The sequence below is a fragment of the Hippopotamus amphibius genome, chromosome 1 (assembly GCF_030028045.1).
Source record: "Hippopotamus amphibius kiboko isolate mHipAmp2 chromosome 1, mHipAmp2.hap2, whole genome shotgun sequence".
Taxonomy (NCBI): domain Eukaryota; kingdom Metazoa; phylum Chordata; class Mammalia; order Artiodactyla; family Hippopotamidae; genus Hippopotamus; species Hippopotamus amphibius.
In genome coordinates, this window is record NC_080186.1 from 7,732,811 (window position 1) to 7,760,360 (window position 27,550).

Genomic DNA, 27,550 nt, shown 5'->3' on the forward strand with positions numbered 1-27,550 from the left:
GCGGCGGGAAAATGCGACTGGGCCTTCCCGGCGACGCCTCTTTTTTGGTCCTCGCGCGCCCGGCCGAGTCCGTCCGCCGTGATGATGGAAGAGGAGGAGGAGGAGGGGGCCGAGGAGCAGCAGCGATTCTCTTACCGACAGGTAGGGGAGGACGCGGTTCTGGCTGGGCTGGGGCGGGACGGCGTCAAGAGCCTGCGGAGGAAAAGGCCCCGCCGCGGCCCGGCCTCGCCTCCGTGTCGGGGTTCAGGGCTGGAGGGTGCGCTCGGGCCCGCTCCGGCCGCCTGCGCCTGCGCCAGCTCGGCTGCCGCGGGGGGTGCTGGGAGGCGGTTTCCATGGTATCGCGGCAGCGAGCGTGGGGGTCGCGGCGGCGGGAGGAGGAAGGTTCCCGGGAAATGCCTGGGCACTCTGGCCTTGTGATGGGCTCCGTCTCTCCTCGGACAGGGTTGTTGGGAGGCGCTCGGCCCGCGGCACGAGCCCTGAAAGGTCGGCTCCTGTAACCGGTGCGCTCTCCGTGCTGCCGGCGAGGCGGCGGCCTCGGAGCCTGAGGCAAACCCAGGCCGTCCGGCTCCAGAGCCTATTAGATATGGGGTCGAATCTCGACTTCGCACGGAGGGTTGGGTGGACTCTGCCCAAACTCAGGTTTCCTAGATGGAAAGTCGGGGTGGTGATAGCCAGCTCTCGGGGGAGTTGCGTGTATTCAGCCCTTTAATCAGCACCGGGAATAAAAACCGTGTGGCAGAGTCGTGAGAACAGCCCTTGGGGAAACCAAGAGCCGGGGTGGCAGCCTCAGCGAGGATTAACCGGAGGGACACGAGAACGAGCTTCTACATTTCAGACGTTGTTTTACCCACCCCCTCCCTTTATTCTGAAGTTCAAGCTTTCAGAAAAAGTTTCAGGAAAAATGCACTTATCACCCATACGCCCCTCACCCCGATTCGCCAGTTAGCATTTTGCTGTATTTGTCTCCCTTGCTCCTTTTTTCGTAATTATTTGAGAATTAAATACACTGGACGCTTAACCTTTAAATTTTAATACTTCAGTATGCTTCTCCCAAGGACAAGGGCTCATTCTCTGATATAATCTCTGATCACACTCAGGAAGTTTGATATTGTTAAATCCTGTGATCCATACTCAGTTTCCCCCATTTGTCCCAAAGATGTTTCTTTTTTTTTTTAATACATGTATTTGTGTATTGACTGTGTTGCGTCTTCGTTGCTGCACTCCAGCTTTCTCTAGTTGCGGCAAACAGGGGCTACTCTTTGTTGCGGTGCATGAGCTCTAGGCTTGGGCTTCAGTAGTTGTGGCATGAGGGCTCAATAGTTGCGACTTGAGGGCTCTAGAGCACAGGCTAAGTAGTTGTGGTGCACGGGCTTAGTTGCTCCACGGCGTGTGGAATCTTCTGGGACGAGGGCTCAAACCTGTGTCCCCTGCATTGGCAGGCGGATTCTTAACCACTGTGCCACCAGGGAAGTCCCCCCAAAGATGTTTCTTTACTGGTCTTTTTTTCTTCATCTAGGATCATTTCAGGAATCATGCCTTGTGTCTACATGCCTTGTGTCTAGCGGTCCTGGCTCTGGTCTTCCCTGGAACGTTTCTCCACTCTCTTTGTGTTTCATGACATTGGTGGTTTCAAAGAGTCCATTCATGGCAGAGGTGTCGTGGGAGATAAACCCTTTGCGAGCAGGGACTGTCCTTTTCAGTTTTGTATTCTCAGCCCCTAGTACACAGCCTGGCTCTCAATAGACAATAAACGTGACTAAGTGAGTAAGGCTGCAAAGTGGGACAGAGAAACTTGAACCTCATTCTCTATGCAGTGGTGAGCTGGTGGAGGATCCCGCCCTTCACTCAGCCAGCTGTTCTTGGCACCAGGTGGATAGCGTGAACAGCACTGAAGGGTCCTGCCCTCGAGGAGTTTAGAGACTAGTGATTTATCCTCTTAAAGTGTTCACAGCATTGAAGAAGGCACTTAGCGCATTCCTGGAGGTGGGGGAGGGGAGGGACAGAATACAGCAATCAGAAGGATCCCTGTCCCATTCCCCCACCCCTAACCTCACCTTTACACATACCTTAAAAAGTTGACCTTGGAGGGTCTTTATCCCTCCCAGGGTGATGGTCTCTGTCTTCTCCCACCAACGCCCTCCGCTTACGCTTACGTACTCTTGTGATGTCTGAAACTAAGGAAGGCAGGTCCATTGCTTATCTGCCTGGCCTCTGCTCTGCGTCCTGGACTTGTGTTTTTGTAGAGCCTCCTCATCTTGCCTCTACTGTCAACACTTGCTGGTTAGAGTCGATGCTGTCTCGGGTGCAGCCGTCACTGTGTCCAGTTCAGCTCTGTCTCCAGCACAGGTGGAGCCCACACAGGGCTCAGCAAGTTTGTTGACACGAGACAGAGACCTTGGCTTAGCTTGTTTGGCTTCTTAACTCCCCTGCATGGGGAAGAGGTGTGTTTTCCAGCACCTGAAAGGGTTACCGAGGAGCAGTGAGGGTCCTGTTGGTGGGCTAGCAAACCGGCAAATCAGAGGAGGTCCAATGTGCCCTCATGACTTTCCCTGTATTGTCCTGATCCTTTGTCCTTTGTCTCACGCAGGACCGGGGCTGACAAGGACTTGAAGCACAGGGACTGGATCCTTTTGCGTTGGCTTGATTAACCCCCATCTGGGGGCGAAATCTCTGTCTTTTTTTTTTTTTTGGCTGTGTTTTTTATGTCTTTGTTGCTATGCTTGGGCTTTTCTCTAGTTGCGGCGAGTGGGGGCTACTCTTCAGTGCAGTGTGCAGGCTTCTCAGTGTGGTGGCTTCTCTTGTTGCAGAGCACAGGCTCTAGGTGCGTGGGCTTCAGTAGTTGTGGCACGTGGGCTTAGTCACTCCAAGGCATGTGGGATCTTCCCAGTCCAGAGATTGAATTCGTGTCCCTTGCATTGGCAGGCGGATTCTTAACCACTGCGCCACCAGGGAAGCCCCTCGTTTTTTCTCAGTGTTCCCCAGACACCTAGCACACACCTTCACGCAGTAGGCACTTGGCACATAAATGTGGAATAACTGAGTAAAGTCACACTGATGCCTCCCAAGTACCAGTCTGCCTTCCTTCCCTGCCATCGTAATTCCTTATCTTTACTTGACCTAAATCATAACCATTAACTAGGAAGTAATGTTTCTACAAGTCACACTCCAGAGGGCCCCATTACTTTATTAGTACACTTGAAAAGTCACTCAGCCATTATGGAAAGTGCTGAAGGAATTAGGCTGAGCATACCCTCTCCTTGGTCTTAATTTTTTAAGATGTGAAAAGCTCTTATTTGCAGTCTCACCCACCAAGTGTTTTGGTTTTGCTTCAGAGGCTAAAGGCAGCGGTTCACTACACTGTTGGCTGTCTTTGCGAGGAAGTTGCGTCCGACAAAGAGATGCAGTTCAGCAAACAAACCATTGCAGCGATTTCGGAGGTGACTTTTCGTCAGTGCGGTACGCAGCCATGATCTTCTTATATAGATGTATAGAAAGCCCAGAGGTTGATTTTGCCTGGGAGAAACATGCGGGTGGGTGTCGTGGCGTGTCTCACCAACAGACGAGAATGTTACTGTCAGACACATTCATGAAACGTTTCTTTTATCGGCTGTAAGACTCAGATCATTTATGGAAAGAACTATTTATTTTCTTTCTATTACCCTAACACGGGGGCATCAGCACCTTTATTTTATTGTTTTAAATTGCCCGGAACATTGCTTTATAACTTTTTTTATATCACCCACAGTTTATTTGACAGTTGAATTGCAGCATTGGTATTTGCTTGACTTCAGAGGAGATTAATGTCCTCCCGAGCCCTAACTGGTAGCAAAATTTAAAGTGAAGGGATAGTTTCTGGGAAGGAAAGGTGTAGCCACAATTACTAGAGGCTTGTAATGAAGGGTGGAGGGGGCCAGGGAAGACAAGGAGGTTGTAAGGACTCTAGTGATGGAGCTGCCTGACGGGCCTCCTCTCACCTTTAAAAGATTTGCTGTATTAGTCACTGTACTTACTGTAGACATTGAGATTTTATGTTTCTCCCTCTGAAATAAGATTGAGATGGGGAGACTTCAGTGGTGGTCCCGTGGTTAAGATTCAGTGCTTCCAGATCGAGGCATGGGTTCGATCCCTGATTGGGGAACTAAGATACCACATGCCTCGCTGTGTGGCCAGAAAAAAAAAACAAAAGATTGAGATAGGGTATCTAAAGCACATCTCTTTTTCTCTTTCAGAAAATTTTGCCAAAGACCTTGAAATGTTTGCAAGGTGGGTAGAGAGCTTGACTGTGAATGCTGTTTGTTTACATGCTATTGATACTCCGCATCTGGTGGTGAATTTCAGGAGCCCATCAGCTCTTTTTTCTCCTGTGTTTTGTGGAGGCTCCTTCTCTAATCATGATTCTGTAAGAATGTAACATCTGCCTTAATCACTGTCCATTCAAACTTGATTTGGCATTTTTTGAAGTTTTCCAAGTAATTTTTTGTTAATGGCAGGTTAAAAAGGTATGAGTCATGTCTCCAGGACTCCGTTTCTGCGGGTGGTGCAGTGCTGGGGTTGTGAGGCTGGGCGCTGGGGCTGGGCTGCACCATGCTCTGCGGAAGCTCGCAGGTGTTGGGATAACACAGCCTGCGGCCCCGTCAGCGCTGCACTTGCCTGTTCATTACCAGTGAGACACGCGCTCCTTGAAAAGTGTGTGACTTGCTTTCAGCTGGTAAAGCGTCAGCTTTTACAGGTGATTTATGCTCCTCTCTTCAATTAGTACTGCAGGTAATTGAAAACAATTGCAACGAATTGCTTTTATGAAGCAATTTGAATGAGGAAGGCTGAAAGGGCCAAAGCTTTCTAATTTGCTCCTGCTTCTGATTTGGTGCCAGCCTCTCCCACACCCCATGCTTTTCACCTTGCTCCTAGTAGCTCTTTGTTTCTCCGATGAATATTTTGAATGAATTAAAGCAGTTGGTTCTCAGAGGGCAGGCTCTAAATCTTCCCTATTCCTGTATATATGAGTCCCTAAAAACCGCTTAGCATCTTCAACTTGGCCAGAAGGGATAAGGATAATATATGGGATACTGATAGCTCATGTGGCTTATCATCGTTAATTCAGGTGGTTGCCCCTTACCTGTGCCCCATGCCCACCCCCACCCTGAATCTCTTGTGAAATACATTTACTACCTTTACCTGTCATTTCTTTCCTTCTTTTTTTAAAAATATGAGTCCTTTGTATTACAAAGGAAGACACAAAAATGTAACTTAGTAGACAAATGGTTATTTGAGCATAGAGTTTATTACTATACATCACCTCAGCACTGTTGTCATTTTGGACTGGATAATTCCTCGTGGCGGGGGGGGGCTGTCCTGTGCATCGTAGGGTGTTTAGTGGCACCCTGGCCTCTACCCACTAGATGCCTGTAGCAAGCCCTCAGTTGTCAGTTTCCTCGCCAATGCTGTGTTAGCTGTGGGAAAAAATTGTTTTTCTAAGAACTTTTATTGAGATATAATGGACATATAATAAGCTGCGTAAAGTGTACAATTCAATTTTTTTTCTTATTAGTAATGTATATATGGCAATCCCAGTCTCCCAATTCATCTCACCTCTATCCTGTGGGAAAAATTTTAAATACTTCTAAATACTGGAAATAAAAATGAAATTAGAACTATTTAGCACTGTAACACGTTAAGCTTTCAGGTACTCTGTGTTTATTATAGGTACGTTCAGAAGTCCATTTCCTTTTGCTGGGCACTGGGGCAGAGTGGTGTGTGGGTATCACTTAGAACATCAGCTCCACAAGGAGGGACGTTATCTTTTGAGTAACGGAGTCTGTGTAAAGGCTGTCAGCTGATGTTCTCGGAGTGAGGCTTGACTAAGAGATGCCTCCTCTTTTGAGGTTCTCACGTGTGTACACCAGTGTGCCTCAAACTTCCTCCTAAGAACCCTGAGCGAACACAAGCACAGATCCTCTTTGAAGCCTCATCCATTGTCATAATTTCACATTCATTTTCAGAATATTCCAGTTTTCTCTCATATAAAAAAAATCCTGCTTTAAAGTTTATCATTGAATAAAATTGATATTCCCAGAAAGTCAGCTGTATCCTATGGTTTTGAGTTTTCCTTGTCACGTAGGCCCTGCCCCTAGAACTATGACTACCCCAGTTTGAGAAGTCTGAAATATATACAATTGCAGGTTGGCTATATCTTAAGTAGTCTTTGGAGGCTGGGAACCTAACCAGTGTTTGTAATGTTGTTTCTATGAAACAAATGCATTTAAATTGTAAATACTATAAACTCAATTTACTTATAAACTTTGGAAAATCATCTCCCAGTTTAAGTTGTGAATTTCCTTTATTTAGCTTTGAAATCTCTAGTCACCTAATATTGTTAGCACATGAAAGATGAAACATTTTGAAGTAGATATTCTACAGTAAATAAATTCTAGGGACATTTTGGGAATAATCTTTAAAACCTGTGTTGCTAAGAGTGTTATATGAAAAATTCCTTTGCTGTGTTTCCTAGAGTAATTTTCTGGAGCCAGAGGTTTGATTTAGGAGAGTCTCTGATGTGCAGTGGCTGGCATAGGATATACCTGCCTCTTCATTGGGGAAAGTGCTAACATTAAAACATGGTGCAGAGGGGACTTCCCTGGTGGTCCAGTGGCTAGGGCTCTGTGCTCCCAATGCAGGGGCCCGGGTTTGATCCCTGGTCAGGGAACTGGATCCCGCATGCCGCAGCCAAGACCTGGTGCAGCCAACTAACTAACTAACTAAATATTTACAATAATAATAATGAAAACATGGTGCAGAGAAACCAGATGGCAAGCCGAGTGGTGGAGAGGATCGACTCCGCTGTTTCCTAAATGCTTCTTGTGAACAGATAAGCTAACCTTCCTCTGGACAGTTCCATGTGCTGCTTCCTCTTACTTACTCATCGTATGGCACTTTACAAAGACGGTGATACCAACAGGGCAGCCTGATCGTGCGACAGAGACGAGGGCCACAGTATGTCCGTATTACCTAACATCCTGCACACAGGGCACCTGTGGACTGGCCTCGTACTTTGTGCCTGCTATTCTGTCCCCTTCTGTCTGACTTTTCTGCCGTTTCCTCTGTGCTGGTCCTTGCAGGTGGCTAATTAGAAGTTATCTTCTGACATGGATATTAGCTCAGGACCGGCAGATCGTTCAGCCATGATGAGATGGCACCCAGTATCTTCATGCTTAGCAGGATATGAAGGACTGATTTGGCCAGAGTATGGAGTGTGATTGCTGTGATTTCATCTTCAACAGATACTCAGTGAGGACTTACCATGTGCTGGCCACTTTGATAGTTATTAGGATACAAAGATTCCTCCTTATTCCTGCTTACAAAGTTCCTACTTATTTTTGGAGGAAGTTAGAAATGGCAAGAAAAGGTGTAATTAGAGTAATAAATTATTGAATAGAGCTTATCTCAAATTACCTTTTAAAGCAGACATAGGAGGACTGGAACAAGAACTTGAGTCCGTGTTGTGAGCAAGAAACAGACTCCGGTTGAAAGGATGTTCTTTGTTCTAACTGGGCTATTGTCAGGGGATGCATTATCTCCTAGGTGGGAAGTGGGGTATTAGGCACACCTGCATGAGTTTTTTCCTGTAATGTAGCCTTTGGAGAAGAGCTTTAGGACCTTGCTGTAAGTGAAGCCATGCTTCATGGACATTCTCTTTGTTCTTTTTTTTTTAAATTTATTTAATTAATTAATTTTATTGGCTGTGTTGGGTCTTCATTGCTGCACATGGGCTTTCTCTAGTTGAGGAGAGCGGGGGCTGCTCTTCATTGTGGTGCTCAGGCTTCTCATTGTGGTGGCCTCTCTTGTTGCGGAGCACAGGCTCTAGGTGCATGGGCTTCAGTAGTTGTGGCACACGGGCTCAGTTGTTGTGGCTCATGGGCTCTAGAGCTCAGGTTCAATAGTTGTGGCGCATGGGCTTAGTTGTTCCGTTGCATGTGGTATCTTCCTGGGGCAGGGATCGAACCCATGTCCCCTGCATTGGCAGGCAGATTCCCACCTACTGCGCCACCCAGGAAGTCCTCTCTTTGTTCTTCTATTTAATGTCTATTTAAGCAGAGACGATCTTTGTATTGTGAGCTCTGTACTGTTTTCTCTTTTCACTGAAGGTGCTTCACTGATCTGCTTCTTTTTTTCTTAATAGAATTTTAAAAAAATATTTACTTTTTTAGTTGCACCAGGTCTTAGTTGCAGCACGTGGGCTCCTTAGTTGCAACACGCCAGCTCCTTTGTTGTGGCATGCGAACTCAGTTGTGGTATGCAGGATCTAGTTCTCTGACCAGGGATCGAACCCAACCCAGGCCCCCTGCACTGAAAGCTTACCCACTGCGCCACCAGGGAAGTCCCCCACTGACCTGCTTCTTGCTTTTTGTGTGGTGGTCGCTGTGTCCATTGTGACCAAGCAGGCCATTTGGGACGGGTTTAATGCCCCTTACTCCTTTCCGTGCTTGTATTCTCCAGGCACCCTGGCCCTCAAGTGGAGGTGGACAGACGGACTTCTGCTTTCTCTCAGTCTCTTTTTTCAGTTGGTATCTTGGCTTATCACTTCACTCGTTTTTGTGTCACTGTTGCTTAATGACCTTAATCTGAAAAGATGGGCTACTTAGGGATCCTTGCTGGTGTGAAGTCTGGCCACAAACTTTTGTGTTTCATCAAAACTTTAGATAATACCAAACATTTTGGTGAATTGTTTCTGCCTTTTCTACAGACATGCGAAAAGAAGTACAATTAACACTGAAGATGTGAAGCTCTTAGCCAGGAGGAGTAATTCACTGGTGAGAGATGAATTTCTTTCCTCACTCCCCTTTCCCATCAGAATACATTATTCCCAATTAATCACTTGCAGCCATGAAGTGATTCCCCAGGGCACCTTGCATTAAAAACTAGAGATGCTTGAACCATTCAGACCTGCCCGTAATTTATAGTCTTTCTTTCATTATGATGGATCTTGCTAAGCCAATTTGAAATTTTCTAATCAGTGCTCTCTGGATTTCATAATTTGCCTTTTTTGTAATATCTCAAAACTTTGGTCCCATGTTTCATTTGGAGCGTGATGTCAGAGACAGGTCACAGGCTAGAGCACACGGGGATAGTTTCATTGTGATGCCCACAATTCTGTTGGGCCAGGTATGCAAAGAGTATCTGTACATCTGGGATGTGCAGGAAATTGAGCACATTGTCTGTCTTTTCAAAGAAGTTTAGATGTCACCCTGACCAAGCCCCTCATTTTACTGGTGATGCTGTGATCATCCCAGGCCAGTGGCAGATCCAGGACACCTGTGAGGTTTCCTGACTTAGTCTGATCCTAGCTGTTAAAATACTGTACATTCCTCCCCAGGATGTGAGCTCCACGAGGTCAGGGATTTTAATCTCCTTTTCCTCTGCTCCATCTGCCATGCCTACAGTAGGGCCCGGCCCACAGTAGGTGCTCATGAGTAGTTGCTGGATGAATGAACTTGTATAGCACTTCATAGTTTACACGGGACTTTTATTGATGGTATTTTACATATATTATTTAAAGTTTACAGCTACCCTCTGAGGGTTTTTAATAACATGACTACATATCCCCATTTAACAAGCTAGGCTACTGGAGTTAAGTAACTTCCCAAAGTTAAATAGGAAGTTTTCTAGTTGACAGCTGAACCTTAACCTTCGAACCCTGAATCTGGTGCTGTTTCCACTGGGCTCTTTTCTGTCTCTGCTCTTCTAATATTATTTCTCCAAAGTTTAAGTCAAGGTTAAGGATGATATGATTCCTAAGTAAAATAGCTCAAGTGCCTGGTGGTGCCGTGTATCAGTGGAAAAGACACTTCTCTCATAAATCCTCTGTCGTAACTCTTACTTGGTCAGCTTCAGGGAGCGGTTTCTATCTTTTGCCAAGGAATCGTCAATGCAAGTCATCTTAGACTATTAATTGGGAAGCTTCCTGCTTATTGCATATTTGTTTACTTCAGGATGTTGTTTTTATTTTGGACTCTTAATTTTTTTTTTCATCTGACAGAAGCTTTAAATTTGTGCATTTGACTAAATCTTCCCTGAGGGCAGGGACCTTTTATTTCCCTTGTGTCTCTGGTCTGGTACACAGCTGTTGCTCAGTAATCTTAGCTGGATAAATTTAGGGCATGTTGGCTGTGTTTGTGCTTTGTAGAGTATATTTGTGATTGGCATGCCTTCTGTAAGCTACAAGTAAATTCTTTTGATTATTCAAGGAACTCCTACCTGTTTGGTAGGATGTGTAACAGTGAGTTGAGTTTCGTGGTTGATTCCTTCTCCCAGAAAAAATTTGAAGCTGTGTTTATATCTAAAGAATGTAACCCAGGGAAACGGTGTAGAGTTTTTTCTCCCCCTAGCCTTATAAATGGCTTTACAACCAGATACAAACATAATTTTAAAAAAATTTTTTTGTAGTTAAAATACATCACAGAGAAAAACGAAGACATCGCTCAGTTTAACCTAGAACGAAAAGCGAAGAAGAAAAAGAAGTTAGAGGATGAAAACAAAAGTTCAGTGGAGCCAGCAGAGGCCGGTGTAGTGGAAAGTGAGAATTAAACTGGCCATTTGGGAAAAGCAGCCTTCAGCAGGTAGAGGCACTAAAACCACGTATTGTCAACAAAGGGTTTTGAAAGGATAAATGGAGATTAAAAAAAAAAAAAAGACTTGGGGGCTTTTTGTATTGTATTCTGCAAGCCATTGACCGCAAAAGCTGGTATAAAAGAGAACTGGAAATTCTTAAGCAAAATACCCCCATATCTTACTGAAGCACATGAAAAAGGTGTGTTCGAATGGTATATATTAGAAATTGTATCCATTGCAATTAATAAAATGTGTTAGCAATTACATATGGTTGACTTTTTCAAGCAGAAGTCATAGTTCTTTCTTCATTCTTTTATATAATTTTTCAGACTGACAATCCTTGAAAGATGAATAAAGCTATATTTATTTAGTCCTTTTTTAAAATTATTTTTTGGCTGCGCTGCGTGGCCTGCAGGATCTCAGTTCCCCAACCATGGATTGAACTCTGGGCCATGGCAGTGAAAACGCCAAATCCTAAGCACTGGACCGACGGAGAACTCCTATTTAGTTCTTTTGATTACCAGTTTTACAAAAATTAATTATTTTTTGGCTGCGTTGGGTCTTCGTTGCTGCGCATGGCTTTCTCTAGTTGTGCGGAGCGGGGACTACTCTTTGTTGTGGGTGCATGGGCCTCTCATTACAGTGGCTTCTCTTGTTGCGAAGCACGGGCTCTAGGTGCACGGGCTTCAGTAGTTGCAGTGCGTGGGCTCAGTAGTTGTGGCTCATGGGCTCTAGCATGCAGGCTTAGTAGTTGTGGCGCACGGGATTAGTTCCTCCACGGCATGTGGGATCTTCCCAACTGAGGGATTGAACTCGTGTCCCCTGCATTGGCAGGCGAATTCTTAACCACTGCGCCACCAGGGAAGTCTCACCAATGTTGCTTTTAAACCTATGTCACTTATCACAAGGTAAGATGGTGGATGTTTGGAAATGGTCCTTTTTACTTTTTAAAGATGATTTTTTCCTAGAAACAGAGTTTATGTGACTTTTCTCTGGCTATTTTGTAATTTTACTGGGCAGAAGTTTTGCCCAGTAAAACGGCTCCTCCAGAACACTTCAGTGTGTCCTCTGTTTCAGTTTGTGAGAGATGATGCTTCTGGAGTCCCAGGTCTGCTGTCTTCTCCTTGGGGTTTCTTAGAGGTCAGGGCATCCCTTTTCCCTACTGGAGCAGCAGGGGTAAAGAAGAGGGACTGGCATTTACAGAGCCCTTTGGTGTGCCACATGCTGCTCTGGGTGCTCCGTATGGTCTTCTTCACAACTTTTTCAGGGCTTTTTGTTTAGTCCCATTTTACTGATGAGCAGGCTGGAGCTTGAAGAGGTTAACCAGCCACCCAGGAACTCCCGACCAGTGGAGCTGGTGCTCACGTTTGGAGTGCCAGCTCTAGAGCAGGTGAGCGAGAAAAGGGCGTGCAGTTGGACAGAGTTTATACCATCCACGCCCAGACATGATCAGCAAAAGATACCCCCGAGTCTGACTCTCAAAAGGAGATGCTGAGCTGTGCTCATAGTAAAGCACTGAATTCAAACTTCACAGTTTCAAGTTCTGCAAACAACTAATCATTTGGTCTCAGATAATAATTGTAACACCTTTGTGTCACATCAGTGAAAGAAATGTGAATCATAAAGCCTGCCATCCTTACAGTACATTCCAGCCAAAGACCTGTATGTTAGCAGTTTCATTTCCTAGATATGTTCTTTTTAAGTGCCTCATCACGGAGAGTGTAGAGACTAGATACTGTGGACTTTCCAAAGGCTGACAAATCTTAGGTTTGCATCCTGATTTCATAACTCTGATAGCTGCATGACTATCGGAAACTTTGTGTTCTTGTCAGTGAAACAGAGTTAATACCTCTTGCAGCAGTGTTATATGTGATGATAAGAGGACATAGGTAGAGCTGTTATAATGCATCTTGTTTCTGTAGGTTTCTGTAGCTCCAGAAACTCAGAGTGCACATGACTCGAAGTGATGAACCCGAGTGCGCCCTGGGTGTCCTGTCCCTGATTAGAGGGCCGTAGAGGGCCCTTCCGGCTGGCATGGGTATTTTGCATGAACTTTTCTAGCCAGATGAGAAAGCTGACTTGATGTTCACGTAATCTTTTGGTTTATTTGGCATATTTATGTATGACCTGTTTGTATTTTAGACAAATGGTCGTACAACACATTTTTCAGGGATTATAACAGACGGGTGGCCAGACTTTGTACAGAACGGCTGAGTCTACTCCGAGTTCTCAGGAGCGGCCTGTTGCCCCCGCGTGTTCCCATCAGGGTTTAGTTGACTCTGGAATGTCCACGCAAGTCAGTCATCCTTTCCAATTCCAGCTTTGCTGACAGTTGGCAGAAAGGAGTTGTAGAGGACTCTCTCACAGGCTTGCTTCCTGAGTCCTGGAAGTTCATCTGAACTTTAAGTAGACTTGTTAACCAAGTAACCAGATGACTGACCATGTAAAGCAGCAGATGTCTTTGAAATAAACGTGGCCTGGTGACATAGTTGGGGCCATTTACATTTGTTTGTCGTCTTCTTTGTTACACCAGTCCCTTGAAAAGATTGAAATAAAAGATCCTATGTTAACTTTTTATTACTAAATTAACGAGCCAGGGACATTTCAGAGCATCCCCTTCTACAAACAGCAGCAGTTGGAACGTGCTGGGGTGGGTCTACACTGGCTCATACACAGCTGATACCTTGAAACCCAGATGTCTGGGAAAGTGTAATCAGGGCCTGCTGACTGCCTTTCCTGAATTGCGGAATCTATAAAGAGCCCTTAGAGGTCAATTAGCCCAATCTCCCCACCAAGTAGGAACCCCTTCTGCAGCACCGCTGACAGTGGTTCCCCAGGCTCTGCTGACTCCTCAGGGACAGAGCGCCCTTTCCGTTATTGGACACTAATTGTTGCAAGTTTCTTCTGTACATAAAGAAAAGTCTTCCACCTTCTATGTAGGTCCTAGTTCTGCCTTTTAGAATAAATAGTCTCCCTTCTTCAAAATAATCCGGTACTGAGTTTCTTTAGTCAAAGTTTCCGTCGTACATCTTTTCAGAAACACATATTCTTACATAAATCATTAGCCCATCAGCTCCCTGCGGGTGGGCTTGGGGTGGCGAATGGTGGTCACTCAGTGCCTTGTGTAGCGCCGTACACACGGCTGGCGCCCTGGGGGGTACTCTATCCCTGGGGTCTGAGATGTGCTGGAGGGTGAGGAGGACCCTTTGCTTGAGTTTCATGGCTCCGACTGGGGATTTCCAACGTTCTGGGGTGGGGAGCTCTTTACACTGTGGGGGAGGAAGGACTCAGGATTTAGGGTATCTTAGGAACAGTTCCTATCATGAGGACCTGCTGTGCTTTCCACTTGTGTTAGGTACTTATTTGGTCTTCACAACAGTTCTGTGAGGTAGGCAGTAGGTGCTGTTTTTATCCCCGTTTTATAGTTGAGGAACCTGAGGCCCTAGAGAGGTTAATTAAATCGCAAAATCAGGATTTTAGTCTAGAGCCCTCACCTTGCAGTACTGAGATATGTTGCCACCTTCTTGAAAACAGCCAGTCATAAGATGACACGATGCCTTCCCCAACCCACAGCACGTGAGCCTCCTTGGCACGCTTATTGCATTGAAAATTTGTCGCACTTTTCTCTCATTTTCTCTGTAACAGCTCTGTCGGGGTGGAGGGTGTGGCTCCTCTGTACTTGTGTGTAGTACAGGCCAGGCACGCAACGTTTAATGAGTCCATCGAATAAAATCTGGAAAATATCCTCAGGCTGTTAAGAAGCTGGCTGAGCTGCCAGGGCTTCCTCATCTGCAAGAATATCTAAACATTTTTAATACCATTTGTGGGAATTAGGCAAAAAAATTATTTGGGTACCCAAAAAAGGGCTGAGCAACGTGCATTGTACGATCCATGGGTCATCAGGCCGTGATTTTACCTGGAACCTCAAACAACGAGCCTACGAGGGAATGAAATGTAAGGCTGAGATTTCCCTTGTGAGGGGGTATGAACCAGGACTTTGGGAAACTGGAAGCGTCAGTGTTCACTTCTGGAAAGCGCTGGCAGTTCTTTGGTTGCTTTACTTCCGTTTAGAACGTGGCCTCTGACATTGGTCATCTTAGTAGGTTAGTGGTGGATGTTCTGGATTTTCCTGGCTGTCTCAGGGGAAGAGGGTCTGCACATGTCCTTGTGTGATTCTGAACCTGGGACCCATGAGGAGGAGCCAGGAGGTGGCACAGGGGGCTTCACGTTCTGGAGTTTTCAGCAGGGGCACTGTCCCCAGGAGGAGAGGAAGCCTCGGGAGCTGGACAAGTGCAGGGCATTCAGTGACAAGTACGTTATACACCACACACACACACACACACAGCAGTATTTATCCTTACTCCACGTGATGCCCTCTACTTTCTGTTTCATTCCAAAGAAAAGGTGCTACTTTATGACCCACTAGCGAGTGGCCGGCAGATGAAAAACACTGCTTACTCCAGTGTCAGCTCGTTAGAATTATGGGGTCTTGGCTCCTCCTGTACCTACTACATCAGGATCTGCATCCTTATCTTAATAAGGTGGTTTGGATCCACGTCCCAGTTTGGGAAGGGCTGGGCCGGAGGACATTGTCGGGCCTGCTGGGCGGGAGGTGGTGCTGGGGGACCATCAACACTCGGGTCGCCCTGGCCTCGCCTGCGATGTGGTGAGACCGGCGGATGCTCTGAGTGGCTCCCTGAGCCCTCGCTGTCTCCTCGTTTCTTCTGCCCAAGCAGATTCAGTCATACTTTCATGTGGGCAAAATTGCAGATTTTAAGCTCCTTATCCAAGGCTGATTTTGTATTATGTTCAATCACTTGGTTTTGTTCTCACGGCTTCCTGCTTGCTTGGGCATAATTATGAGGAGGTAGAACTTCTTCAGAGGCAAGTGCACGTTGCATTCCAAAGTAGGAGCAAATCCACACAGGAAGAGAGCTGAGGCTTTAATGAAGGGGTTAAATCCAATCCAAAAGCACTTTTGTGGGCACTGATTGCCCTGTCTTATGCGTCACTGCTCGAGTGTGAGGGAAGAGGGGGTGCAGGCTTTAGACAGGCATATATACAAAAAAACAGCTGCAGGTGAAGCTTAAAATATGTGCCCCCGCCCCCGGTCTCCAGAGAAGGGACCCAAGCCCACAAAACCCTGATTTCGGGGCTGCCAAGCGGGATGACGTGCCGCAGAGCCAGAGAGCAGTGCCAGTCAGCCTGCAGGATGCCGCCACCCCTCTGCCCGCTGCTGCTGCTGCTGCTGCTGCCCTCAGGGGCCACCACTGCCCTTCCCCTGGAGGGCGGCCCCGCCGGCCACAACAGCGGGGTGAGTAGCCTGACTTGGCCGCGCACTAGCCCACACGCGGGCTGTCTGTCCTCGGCGCATCTGGCCACCCCCGTGGGTCCCCCAGCGTCTCCAGGGCTGAGTGTGTGTACAGGACAGACCGCAGGGCTGGACCCTGCAGCGCGGCCCTCAGCCGCCCTGTGCTGGGATGTCCATACAGACCATTGATTCTTGTTTTCCTTCAGCTGTTAGGAAGTTTGTTGAAAGCTCTGAAACTCAGGGGAGCTTCTGGAAGCCGGCCATCTCTGTCTGCTAGCCGTTGCAACATTTAGTGATTCCACCAGTCTATCGCCGTGCAGTCACGGAGCTCCACTGTGGTGTTAGGCACACATACGTCTAGAGTCTTAATTTAATTTATATATACAGCACATGTTCTCACTGGCTCAGATGAATTGACACCATTACATTTTCCATTGTGAGAATTTGTAACTTTATGACGTGATTTATTTTTCTCTTTTTTCCATTTTGAAAAAGTTCCAAGAAACAGTACATAAAGTTGACCATTAAAAATGGATTTTTCTCTGAAATTATCAGATGAGTTCCAGACAAGTCATTCATCATCAGATTACTCCTAGAAGCTTTCTAAGGAGTTTGAAAGGCCAGAATATAATGTCTCAATCTGACCTGTCTCGAAAAGCAATTTGTGGACAGTCAGGAGATAGACCAGAGATGGGAAAACCAAGCTAAATTAGCCTGACCCACCCTGGGGGGCTTCTTAGCTGCCAGTCACTTGTCTGGCAGAAAATAACAGATTTCCCGACCTCTCCTAATTAAGAACCTCAGCAACGATTAAGGGCAAAACAAGCAGATTTTTTTCTTTGAAAATTTTCAACTTTTTCTTTTCTCTAATTAGAGCAGTTCTGTTAAGGTGTTCTCTTAACTTTCTCACCCTTTAAATGGAAATGTGATTTACTGTCCTGGAGCATCTTCTTCTTCTTTTTTTTTTTTCTTTAAAGGAAGGAATTATGTATCTTAATGCTGGCTGAACCAGACGGCTGATTTGTCTTTCCTTTGTCCTTTGCTTCTTTTTAAAAGCATATGCAGGAAGTGGCAGAAATAAAGAAAAACAGCCTGTTGACTTTCCTCGAGTGGTGGTATGAGTGGGCCTCCCAGGCCAGGGCAGTGCCCTTCGTAGGAGGGGACACCAGGGAGGTGTCCAAACGGCAGGAAGGCCTGCCCCTCCAGCAGTCCACGCGCCGAGATAAAATGCCGTGCAAGAATTTCTTCTGGAAGACCTTCTCCTCCTGCAAATAGAACTCCACCCATAATTACTCATGCAGAGAAGTGTAGCGATGGGTCTGAATAAAACGTACTAAGCAGCTGTGATCTTTCTTCTTTACGCTGTTGTCTTCTCTTTCTCATGGAATTTGAAAAGCAGCTTTTATTTAAACTCTCACAACACCCAATACCGAGTCTCTTGAGTATTTGGAACCCAAAGAGTATTTCTGATAAAGATTTTTGTGGCTTTTGCTGTTACTGTCAGTGCAGCCATGGGGCTTTCCTTGCACCTGCATTATGTGCTCAGAGGTAGTTCTGTCTTTGTCTTCCTTGCTTTGATTTAAAATAGCTAAAAGCTACATATTTAAGTGTTCAGAATAACATTTCAGTTTATTTTGATATAAACTGTCTAATTTAAACAATATTTCCCTCATATTTAAAAGCAGTTTTTAACATTGTGCTCAAAGAACAAAATGATTATTCCTCATGTTTAGCTAAAATTAATTTAAAAACAAATGTCACGCTGTTAGGCAGACAACATCATGTTGACATGCTTATAAAAGTTATATTCGAAATTGCTGTTAAAAAGTACCTGTACTAATTGCTACAGTTCTTTTTATGGATGAGAGCTTCATGTTTATTTCAAACCAAGTACAGAGTGAGCAGTGCTGCTGCCCAGCCTGTAGCCTGATCGCCTCAACTGCTAATACAAGGGCCTCCAGAGTCATAGGATCCGGACTTTGTTTGGAGGCAGATGCATATGTATCGATACGTATTATGTGTATAGTTTTTCTATTTCTCCTTTCCTCAATAATTTCCCATAGAAGTGAGTGAATGATGGTTAAATGAGGGGGAGATTTCTTTCTCCGTGATATAACGCAGAGCTCCATGTGGCCCGGGATTTGGGTCTCCTCATGTGGAGGCAGGAGTAAACAAGTGCTCAGTTTCAAACCCTAACCAAATTTCAGTTCTTCCCTATAGCCCCGAAGTCCTTCCTTGATTACACATACTGTTTATGGCTCTTGCATCACAGACTCTAAAGAAAACTTCCAGCAGGAGGTTTTTAGATGTTAAACTTTAAAGCTTAGAGGTTCATACCTGCAGGTGTGGAAAGAGTCTGAGGAATATCAAGAAGACCGGCAAAGCCTGGCCGGAGGGCGTCGTGATGTTATTTTCTTCTCTGGACACCAGGGGAGCAGGCTCACGGAGTACGTTCTGTTTTCCAGAGCTGAGCTCATATTCGTAATTACTAGCTGAGTAAAGCATAATGTGATGGAAGAGCCTTAATGGCATCCACATTTCCAAACACAGCAGCTTGCAGAGACCAGTAATTGGGTCAGTGCACTGGTGGAAGATGCCTGCCCGAAAGGCCAGCTAACCTTCAGAACTGAAGATTCGTCTAGAAGAAAAGCATGCTCACTGTTTTTCAGCTTCAGTTGGGGTCATACATACACAGTACCAAAGACTGGGGGTTGTAACTTTTTTTTTTTTTTTGGCCATGCCATGCGGCATGCGGATCTTATTTCCCCGACCAGGGATTGAACCCATGACCCTGCCTTGGCAAGAAAGTGCCAGCATTTTACTCCCTAATTACAAAATCCCCCTCCAGTCGGTTGTCAGGTCCTTCGCTGGCTGTCAAAATGAAACCTGATCTGTGCAGGTTTTAGCAATTATAGATTCTGAGTAGATACCGACAGGACTGTGAAAGGACAGGGCATATTCATACATGACTGATTGAACAGACAGAGAGGAGCGTGAGAATGCACATGGGGCAGAGCCAAGAAGGAGGAGCAGAAACATTAATTTGAGCGATCAGCAAAGAGTTTTTTCTTCCCCCTTTCTAATTGACCTCCTCAGAATTCTATTTGCTTTGAAGTGAGCAATTTTAACCCTCATTTCTCGGCTGGTAAGGTCAGTGTCGTAGGTGAAGCAGTCAACAGGGCTAGTATCTGCCTCGCCTTCTGCTTGCCCAGCGGGCTGATGGGTTGTACATCTTTTGGGAAGTAGTTGGGACATACAGTCCTGTGTTCATTATTTATAGTGATGATGATAAGGATTAATTTAAGAAAGGCAAAGACAGTCCTTCTAGAATGTTTTGTAGTCTTCTACGAAAGACGCTATATGAGGTATAAAGAACTACATCCTGCAGGAATGGAAGTGAGTGAAGTGAGAGTTATCTTGTAATAAAGATAACAAAAAAATTATTCTGAGGAAACCCTTCCTTCCTTCCTTCCTTCCTCCCTCCCTCCCTCCCTCCCTCCCTTCCTCCCTCCCTCCCTTCCTCCCTTCCTTCCCTCTGCCATGCTGGGTGACATGCAGGATCTAGTTTCCTGACCAGGGATTGAACCTGTGCCCCCTGCATTGGGAGCGTGGAGTCTTAATCACTGGACCGCCAGGGAAGTCCCTGTAACTTTTAACTAAATAATACTTGAAGGACATGAGGCTATAATGACACTGCCAGGAAACCCATCAAGGTTAAGCCTACCTTAGCTCAGGGGCCTTAATGTAAACTGGCGTCAACTGCCAGTTTACGTTAAGACTGCATAGACATAGACTAATATGTTTATGATTAATAAATTAGGGTAAAATAGGCAAATTAGGGTAATTTCCTACCATCAGGTTTTTCGTAGACTTAAAGTCTACCTTTGTGTAGTTCAATATAGTCAAACGTGTAGATCTAGGACATCAAGGCCTGGACAGCTTCTAATTCATTCTCCTTCATTTAATTCCAGTATTTGTCACCAGAATAGATCCTTAACTGCTAAGGAAGAACTGATGTGACATAAGCATTCAACAGCAATCCTTTCATAGTGTTCATATGTCAGGGCTGACAGCAAACCATTTCAGTGGAAGCTCAGACCTGTAAGCTCACGGGAGATCCGTAAATGCCCTGAATTGACAGCACCTGCTGAAGGCTGATAGCCCACATCTTAGCAACAGAAGTTTCTGAAGTAGAGACAGGGATTCCGATTGTGAACAAATCAGAAATGTCATTTAGCTGTTAAAAAGAAGGAAGTCTTCTGTTTCTGAACTAGAAAGGAAGAGGCAAAGGTCAGCTGGGAAACCCAGTATTTCTAGCTTCTCATAACCCTGATAAAAATTAACACTAAATTATCCTGTTCATAATTAGTGAAGTGAACAAATACATGTTTGTCTTATTAAAATAACTGTAAGCTGGAGAAAAAGCTAGAATCTGCTTGGTGATCGCTCTTGTAATACGATACTAGAAAATCCCAAAGAAGATCCCGGAGTTCTGCTTTAACCTGTTGGTTCACTTCCTTGTAACAGTGGAAGTGCTGTCTGACTTCGTTCGAGCCAACAGCCAGCTTTAAGTCTCTGCAGTCTGAAAATTCAGCACCGCTCCTGGGGAGGAGTGAATCTGTTCCCTTCATTGGAGGCTTCCCAATAGGATGGTGGACCCCCCACCCCGCCTCAGCTGTGTAGCAAATTCAGGCAGTGGATATTTGGAGTAGATAATTTCCATCCAAGGTCCTTAAAAACATCAAGTAATATAAGACACAATATAAAGCCAAAATAATTTAAGGCAACACCCTACAAATACGACAAAATAAGAAAAAAAAAAAACCTGAAGGCAAAAAAAAAAGATAATAAAGGACTAGATAATTAGGAAATTAAAAAACCAGGTTAGTAATGGCACATTAATAATTCTTGTAATTAATGTATTTTTTTAACAGACTACTATTATTTTATTCCTTTCTCTCTGGAAAATGAAAAATCCATTAGTTTTTTTCCTTCTGCTTTTACCCAGAAATTAAAGGTTGGTAAGTGGTAATTAGCACAGCTCCTGTCAAAGCCAGTTGCCTAATGGGGACCGACATTTGACTTGAGTTGAAAGGATGGAATATGGCTAGTGTAGAGTTCATTAGTCCCAGCTGCTTTCTTTGACATTCTTTTCTCCTAACCTCGGAACAGGCGCACCTTGCTCTCTCTCTCTCCTATTTTTAGACATATTGCTGTGCTGCTACATTTCTATTCTAGAAGGCCTGGAGGCACAGCGGTGTATAGGGAAGGTAAGTGGTTCCTGGAGCAAAATACCTCTCACTGCACATTTGGTCTAGGGTTTGCAGACTAAGGTCTCTGCTCCCACGCCCATCTCTCTGGCCCTGCCGAGACAAGAGGGAACCACTCCCTCCACTGACTCTGGGCTGGGTGCTACGCTCTTCCCCATACGTACTTCATTTAATGTAACCCTTTCAACCTTGGGACCTTAGGCTAACCTTACATTTTTGGAAACTACCGTCCCATAAGGTTAGACTCAACGTGGGTTTGTCTCACACCAAAACCCACAGTACTTTTTCCATTCTCCTCTGCAGCTGACATGCTTGGTGGGTTTGTTTTGAGTACAGAAGACCAACACCCAGGCCAGTCAACTAAAGCTCTACTGTGTATGTGACAGAAATAATTGAAGAAAACATTTTTCATTCAGCAGGGCAGTGATGGAAATGTTGATATAACTGGTGAATAGAGATGTTATTCTCTCATTTTTGGAATCCAGGCTTCCTTTATTTACTACCGTGCTAACTACACAGTGTTCACAAGGTTGATTTACTACTCTTACACCACCAGCACGATGACTACAGTTAGAAATCTTTTGGCAGTCACACTGCAGACGCATTAGGCCTTTTCCAATTGGAGTTGACTCCAACTTATCACACTGGTATTAACAAAACCAGTGATGTGGATGTAGGGTAGAAAAGAGTACGTGGACTTAAGAGAAAATACAAATCAGTGGAAGGAACACTGGAATAAGAACCAGAAGACCTGCCTTTGAACCCTGGCCCCCCCAATTAGCCTTGTGACATGAGGCGTCATTGACCCTCCCTGAGCACAACCTTGCTTTCGTTTAAAGTGAGAGGCGACAAGCCACGCCCTGCTTAACTCACTCAGTTTTGAGGCTCCAGTGTGGTTGGTGCTGGTACAGAGCAGATGATGAACTGCTATAAACATCCTCAACTGGCATTATTGCCACCCCCCCACCCCAGGGGCATTGTGAAAACGCGGGGGGCTGTTTTCAGTTGTCTTAATACCTGGAGGCTGCTACTGGCATTCAGTGGGTGGGGCAGGAGGTGGGACGCTAGTCTTCCTGCAAAGCACTGGACCATTCCACACAGTGAAGACTCATCCCATATCCCACATGACTTCTTCCCCCGTGTGACTTTTATATGTCATTCTGGATGTCCACGGGGATGAAAACATGTTCCAAATTAGCCCCAAACCTAATTCTCTTTTATGTATAATTACAAAGTATTTTTTCCAGTTTTAACGTTCCCTGGATTTGTCAAGAATGCCGCCACCTTGTAAATCAAGAATAGATGTGTTGCTCTGTCCAGAATGTCACTGTTTTGGGAAATCCCATTACAAGGGCAGTGCTGCTCGTGGGGTCTCAGTTGACAATCACGACACGCCATGCCTGGCTGCCTCTAACAAATTCGCGGTAACGCAGCGTGTAAGTACAAGCATCTGACAGCTTCACTGTGCCCTTCGTGTGGTCATCTCCAGACACTGACATACCGAGATACAAACCATTTTATTGGAAATTATTTTCCTTTGTTTCTTCTAAAATGCCACATTTGGGGGTAGTATGTGGATGAAGGTATGCAGTAGGTAGGTTATCAGCTCTGGCTTTCATTTAAGGATAATTAAGAAGGCATTATAAAATATGCTATTAAAAAAGAAATATTGGGGTGGATAAATGAGAACCAATGGTGTAAGGCATTAGTAAGAGAATGCTGAGCAGATCTGAGCCCTCCCTGAGGAAGGGCACAGGAGAAGGAGACAGTTCTTTTCGTTCTGTTTGTTTTCTGCACCTCTCCCTCGCCCTAGGGCTTATCGTTACATTTCTTTACTTAATAATTAGCCAGTGTACCTCTGAATAGCATTCTGTTTTCCTCTAAGTATGCTTAAAAAGTAAGTCAAATAAGTCCATAACTGATTATCTTTTCCCTGCAAGAGAGACTGCACTGTAGATTACAAAACCCGAAGAACAAGTTTGCACAGAAACGGGGAATGTAAATCAGAAGTCTCTGCTTTGCACCCAGAGAGACCTGGAGTCACATCTCATGGAGATCGATTTAACGACCTTTTTATACTCCTGCTGATAAAACATATTAGGAAACTGAAAAGTTTCACAGTGGTAATGGATATCACTTCACAATGCTGAATTAGATATTAGAAATGGTGAATTAGACTCTGTATGTCCCTATGGTCTGCAAACTTAATATGTGCCTTTAAAACAAATGGAAAAATTCATTAACTTGAGAAACAAGTTTGTGGTCATAATCGACACTGATACGTCTCCTTCTCTACCATTATTTGTGTTTAAAATTCTGCAGTTCCATCTTTAGAGTAAGAATAGTGGGTCTATTACTATGATGGTTGCATAGTTCAACAGATTGAATCATGAAAGAGATATACTATTTGAAGAAAAAAAAGTAAAAAAAAAAAAGAAATAGAAGAATAATAGTTCTGAAATATGATCATTTCTTTTCCATGCCCTTTACAACTACTGTTAGAGAACATAAGAACTTGTAGTTAGAGGAGGTGGGATATCGCTGGTGACGTTCTATGGTTCAAAATAGGTGGAAGAGCCTATGTGGAGATCTGGAATAGCTTTTCTGTAGAGGGCATGAAGCCTGTCTTCCAGCCTGTTCCACGAGAACATTCTTGAAGGCAGGGGGTAGAGGAGTGTGTAGGTAGCTACTACGACGATTAGGCTGAAGGTATTTATTTATTGACACGGACACAAAACTCAAGGTTTTCTTCGGCATATTTCTGGCTGCCGGCTATGTGGGGTCTCGTTTGGCTCGTTTGGGAGTTTGCACTTCTCCAGGCAGTGAACTCCGCCTTGCAGAAATGCTCCTCAGAGAATGTAAGCTCTGTACCTGCTGGAGGCGCAGGCTAAGTTCTTGCTTACAGGCCTGTTGAACGGCTTCTGTCTTCTTTACGTCCCAGTTCAAAGCAACAGCCAATGCTTTAGGGTCCTCATTGGCAACCAGCTGCGGCAAGAATAAGAACCATTGAGAATCGGCACCTCTGCTGCTCTGGCGATTTTCTTTGGGGGGGTGAGAATCGGCAGTATCAGGCTATGTCATGTCTTTATGCTGAAATGCCAGGTTTCCTTCTTATTAAATTGTCCCAGGCTTCTTCTCACCATACACCCCCGACAGGAAAGGACCTCTAGAGAACAGTCTACTTGGAGCAACAATAGAATCCTCCGCTTGTAGGAAATTTAGCCAAGCTCAGGTCAATACAGCTTCTTTCCCTTCTAGCTGCACTGAGGTGGGGACAGGGACAAAGGTGAAGGAGCACCCAAGGACTTCCCTGGCGGTCCAGTGGTTAAGACTCCGTACTCCCACTGCAGGGAGCACAGGTTCGATCCCTGGTCAGGGAACTAAGATCCCCCCATGCCACATGGCATGGCTAAAATAAAATAAAGTAAAATAAAATATACAATAAAGTAAAAATAAATAAAATTAAAATAAATAAAATTAAAATAACTGTGAAACAACTGATGAAACAAAACCACAAGCTACAGCAAATCCAAAAAAAAGAAAGAAAGAAAGAAGGAGCACCCACTCTGATGGGTTCCCTTCATCAAGCCTCCAGCCTCCTGGTTTGAGAGTCAGCACAGGATGATCCCCTTGAGTGGGCTTTTCCCTTGGATGCTTTATGTGCCTCGACGGCCTATGGATCTTTTTCGACTACTGATGGAAGCATCTCAGAAGCCTGAGCCCTGCTATTCCTCCCTGTTGGGGTCAGACGTTTCACTACTGGACCAGAGAATAATGTTTGATGATCTGAGGGAGTGCACTCATCTTGTTTAAGATTTAGATTAAATGAGATGTTTGTAAATGCTCTGTATATAATAATAGGCAAATTGGCAGCTATGATTCAGGGTCTGCAGAGGTGAGAAAAACCCGATAGAAGTCTCTCCCTGCAAAGGTCAGGGTCCCTGGTGCTCGCCCACCTCCAAATCCTTACTAGACAAACTCAGCTCTGGGGCGGGTTTCTCCTTCAGCGTGGTAAGGATCTGGCTCGTAAGTGCAGTTTCGGAGGAGTTGTCTCTGCTGCCCATGTCAACTACATCCGTCTCATCACGGAGGCCAGCTTTGGACTCTGCAAAGCAGATGTGAGATGGAGATCAGCACACCACGTACACATACAGCCACACCAACAAGCTGACAGAGCAATCAGCTGGGCAGACAGAAGCCGGCTGTCTCAAGATGCCAGCAGCTGTGGCCTCACTGTTTTTCACCACATGGTAAGCATCTGGTTCTCTTGCAAGGAAAGATTCTGAGTTCTCAGTGTAACTCCCCCAGCCGACGTATCCTACCTGGCTGCTCCGACAGGATGCTGCCCTCCTTCTCCAAAGCCCGGAGGTAAAGCTCCAAGAGCTGCTTGGACTGACGGGCTTCTTCTCTCTGGTCGAGTACCTGCTGGAGGGTGTTCTGGAGCCCTTGGACTGCGACACAACTTTGGCCGAGTTCCTGAGCCAGCTCTGAACATGGGACGTCAATGAGCATCTGACAAACAAATATAGACTTTAAGACACTGAAACTACTTTCTAGACATGATGTTCTCTCTCTCAAATACATCAATTTCAGAGACTTGTTTCATCTAGTTCCCAAAGTTACCTAATACCTGAGAGTCAGCAGAGAGGCATGTAACTTTTTCAGTTCTCCTCTGGTGGAAAAATTAGGAAAATGTTGCCTTAGTGTCTTATTAAAAACAAAACAAACAGAAATAGAGTCACAGATATAGAAAACAAACTTATGGTTACCAGGGGGGAAGAGAGGGGGGGATAAACTGGGAGATTGGGATGGACATATACACACTACTGTATATAAAACAGATAACTAATAAGGACCTAATGAAAAGCACAGAAAACTCTACTCAGTACTCTGCAATGACCTATATGGGAATAGAATCTAAAAAAGAGTGGACATATATATATAACTGATTCACTTTGCTGTACACATGAAACTATCACAACATTATAAATAACTATACTCCAATAAAAATTAAAAAAACAAAACAAAATTGTAATATTAAAAAACCCACTGTACATTGTATAGAATATAAAGGAGGAGGTGTATGACCACTTGTACAATGAATCAGTATGAGGCTGTTTCAGGAAAAAGTTTTTCTGATGATTTTAACCTTAAACTTTTTTATTATACATGTACTTTGAACGACTATTTTCATTTTAATTTTTTTTAATTTTTTTAAAAATTTAACTTATTTATTTGTTGGCTGCTTTGGGTTTTCGTTGCTGCATATGGGCTTTCTCTAGTTGCAGGGAGTGGGGGCTACTCTTTGTTGTGGTGCTTAGTTGCTCTGTGGCATGTGGGATCTTCCTGGACCAGGGATTGAACCTATGTCCCCTGCATTAGCAGGTGGATTCTTCACCACTGTGCCACCAGGGAAGTCCCACGACTATTTTTAAATATAAACTGTACTCAGCTTTTAAATAACATGTTCAGTCTGTGAAATAAGGGAAACCTCACTTATCATATCCTAGATCTTAAGAAGGCACAATCTTTTGGCATATACAGCACTAGATTAAAAACAGTCTTCAAAAGAGAAAGATCAAACTGTTGAAATTCTTGGAGAGTAAATCTAACTTCAGCTGCAGATTAGAATCGCTATGGAGCTTAATAAAAACTACAATAATAAGAGTTTGCATTTTCGAGCACTTCCTATGTACCAGTGAGAAAACAGATGTAAAACTCTTAGGACAGAAAGTGACAAGGAGGCCTGCTCTAGATTGGGAAAGGCCTCTTTGAGGAGGTGACTTTATAAGTTATCTTAAACTTTCACATTGCATCAATTTTTGAACAAGTAGTATTAATTATACATTCATAAGGTTCAAAATTTAAGAGGTGCAAACCTTAGGAGGTAACTACTAGTATTACCACCACCTTACAGATGAGGGAAATGAGGCAACTTCCCAAGGATCAGTCAGTCATAGTTCTAATCCTCAGGACCCTGCGTGATTAATCCCTGCGCTCCTTGCTTCCCTCCCATCTGTTCTCACTCCCCACCGTTTCCTCTACCTGCCTTGTGGCCGGCCCCTGCAGGCTCCTGTCTTCAGCTTCCGGGTGCAGCCTCGCTGTCAGGGCTGGCCTCACTCATATTCCAGTGTCCCTATGTTGGTAAGGGCTGTTGTACTCCTTATTCTAAGGGTAGCATAATATACTAGTCTGTGGGATGGGAAGGGATCTCATGACCCCTTTCTGTTTTTTTTTTGGGGGGGCCACGTGGCATGTGGGATCTTAGTTCCCCAACTAGGGATCGAACCCATGCCTCCTGCAGTGGAATTATGCAGTCTTAACCACTGGACTGCCAAGAAAGTCCTGCCTTTCTGTTTCATAA

General features: G+C 44.8%; 2 protein-coding genes and 1 non-coding gene across 15 annotated transcripts in view; 2 read left to right on the forward strand and 1 right to left on the reverse strand.

Moving 5' to 3' along the window:
• LOC130829604 (centromere protein S) lies at window positions 1–17,258 on the forward strand. 9 transcript variants are annotated; one of them, XM_057696089.1, is made up of 6 exons: window positions 1–141; window positions 3,333–3,456; window positions 4,230–4,263; window positions 8,741–8,807; window positions 15,724–15,919; window positions 16,973–17,258. In XM_057696089.1, exons 1-6 carry the CDS (start codon window positions 82–84, stop codon window positions 17,035–17,037), a joined length of 546 nt encoding a protein of 181 aa, XP_057552072.1. In that variant the 5' UTR covers window positions 1–81; the 3' UTR covers window positions 17,038–17,258. The 9 variants fall into 9 exon arrangements, with proteins under 9 accessions (XP_057552072.1, XP_057552073.1, XP_057552069.1 ...); XM_057696090.1 differs by having other exon boundaries at window positions 16,982–17,258; XM_057696086.1 differs by lacking the exon at window positions 8,741–8,807.
• DFFA (DNA fragmentation factor subunit alpha) overlaps window positions 13,115–27,550 on the reverse strand; it is a 20,998-nt gene continuing 6,562 nt past the window's right edge. For 3 of the 5 annotated variants that reach the window (XM_057696081.1, XM_057696083.1, XM_057696082.1), the window contains 3 exons: window positions 25,509–25,698; window positions 25,143–25,291; window positions 23,890–24,171 (listed from right to left, as the gene is read on the reverse strand). In XM_057696081.1, coding sequence (XP_057552064.1) covers window positions 23,959–24,171; window positions 25,143–25,291; window positions 25,509–25,698 — 552 coding nt within the window. In that variant the 3' untranslated portion in view covers window positions 23,890–23,958. Of the gene's footprint in view, window positions 13,142–23,889; window positions 24,172–25,142; window positions 25,292–25,508; window positions 25,699–27,550 lie in introns of those variants that run through there. The other 2 variants (XM_057696084.1, XM_057696085.1) reach the window with 2 other exon arrangements.
• LOC130843450 (small nucleolar RNA SNORD77) lies at window positions 23,540–23,604 on the forward strand. Its single transcript, XR_009050958.1, has one exon. It is a non-coding gene; the product is annotated as a small nucleolar RNA SNORD77 (small nucleolar RNA).

What these genes read in the sequence shown, in the direction of transcription:
- LOC130829604 (XM_057696086.1), top strand. Translation starts at nt 82, where the DNA reads ATGATGGAAGAGGAGGAGGAGGAGGGGGCCGAGGAGCAGCAGCGATTC. An exon ending in GGTGACTTTTCGTCAGTGCG is followed by an intron (nt 3,457 to 4,229) that starts GTACGCAGCCAT and finishes TTTCTCTTTCAG; the next exon opens with AAAATTTTGCCAAAGACCTT. An exon ending in CCGCCGGCCACAACAGCGGG is followed by an intron (nt 15,920 to 16,972) that starts GTGAGTAGCCTG and finishes TCTTTTTAAAAG; the next exon opens with CATATGCAGGAAGTGGCAGA.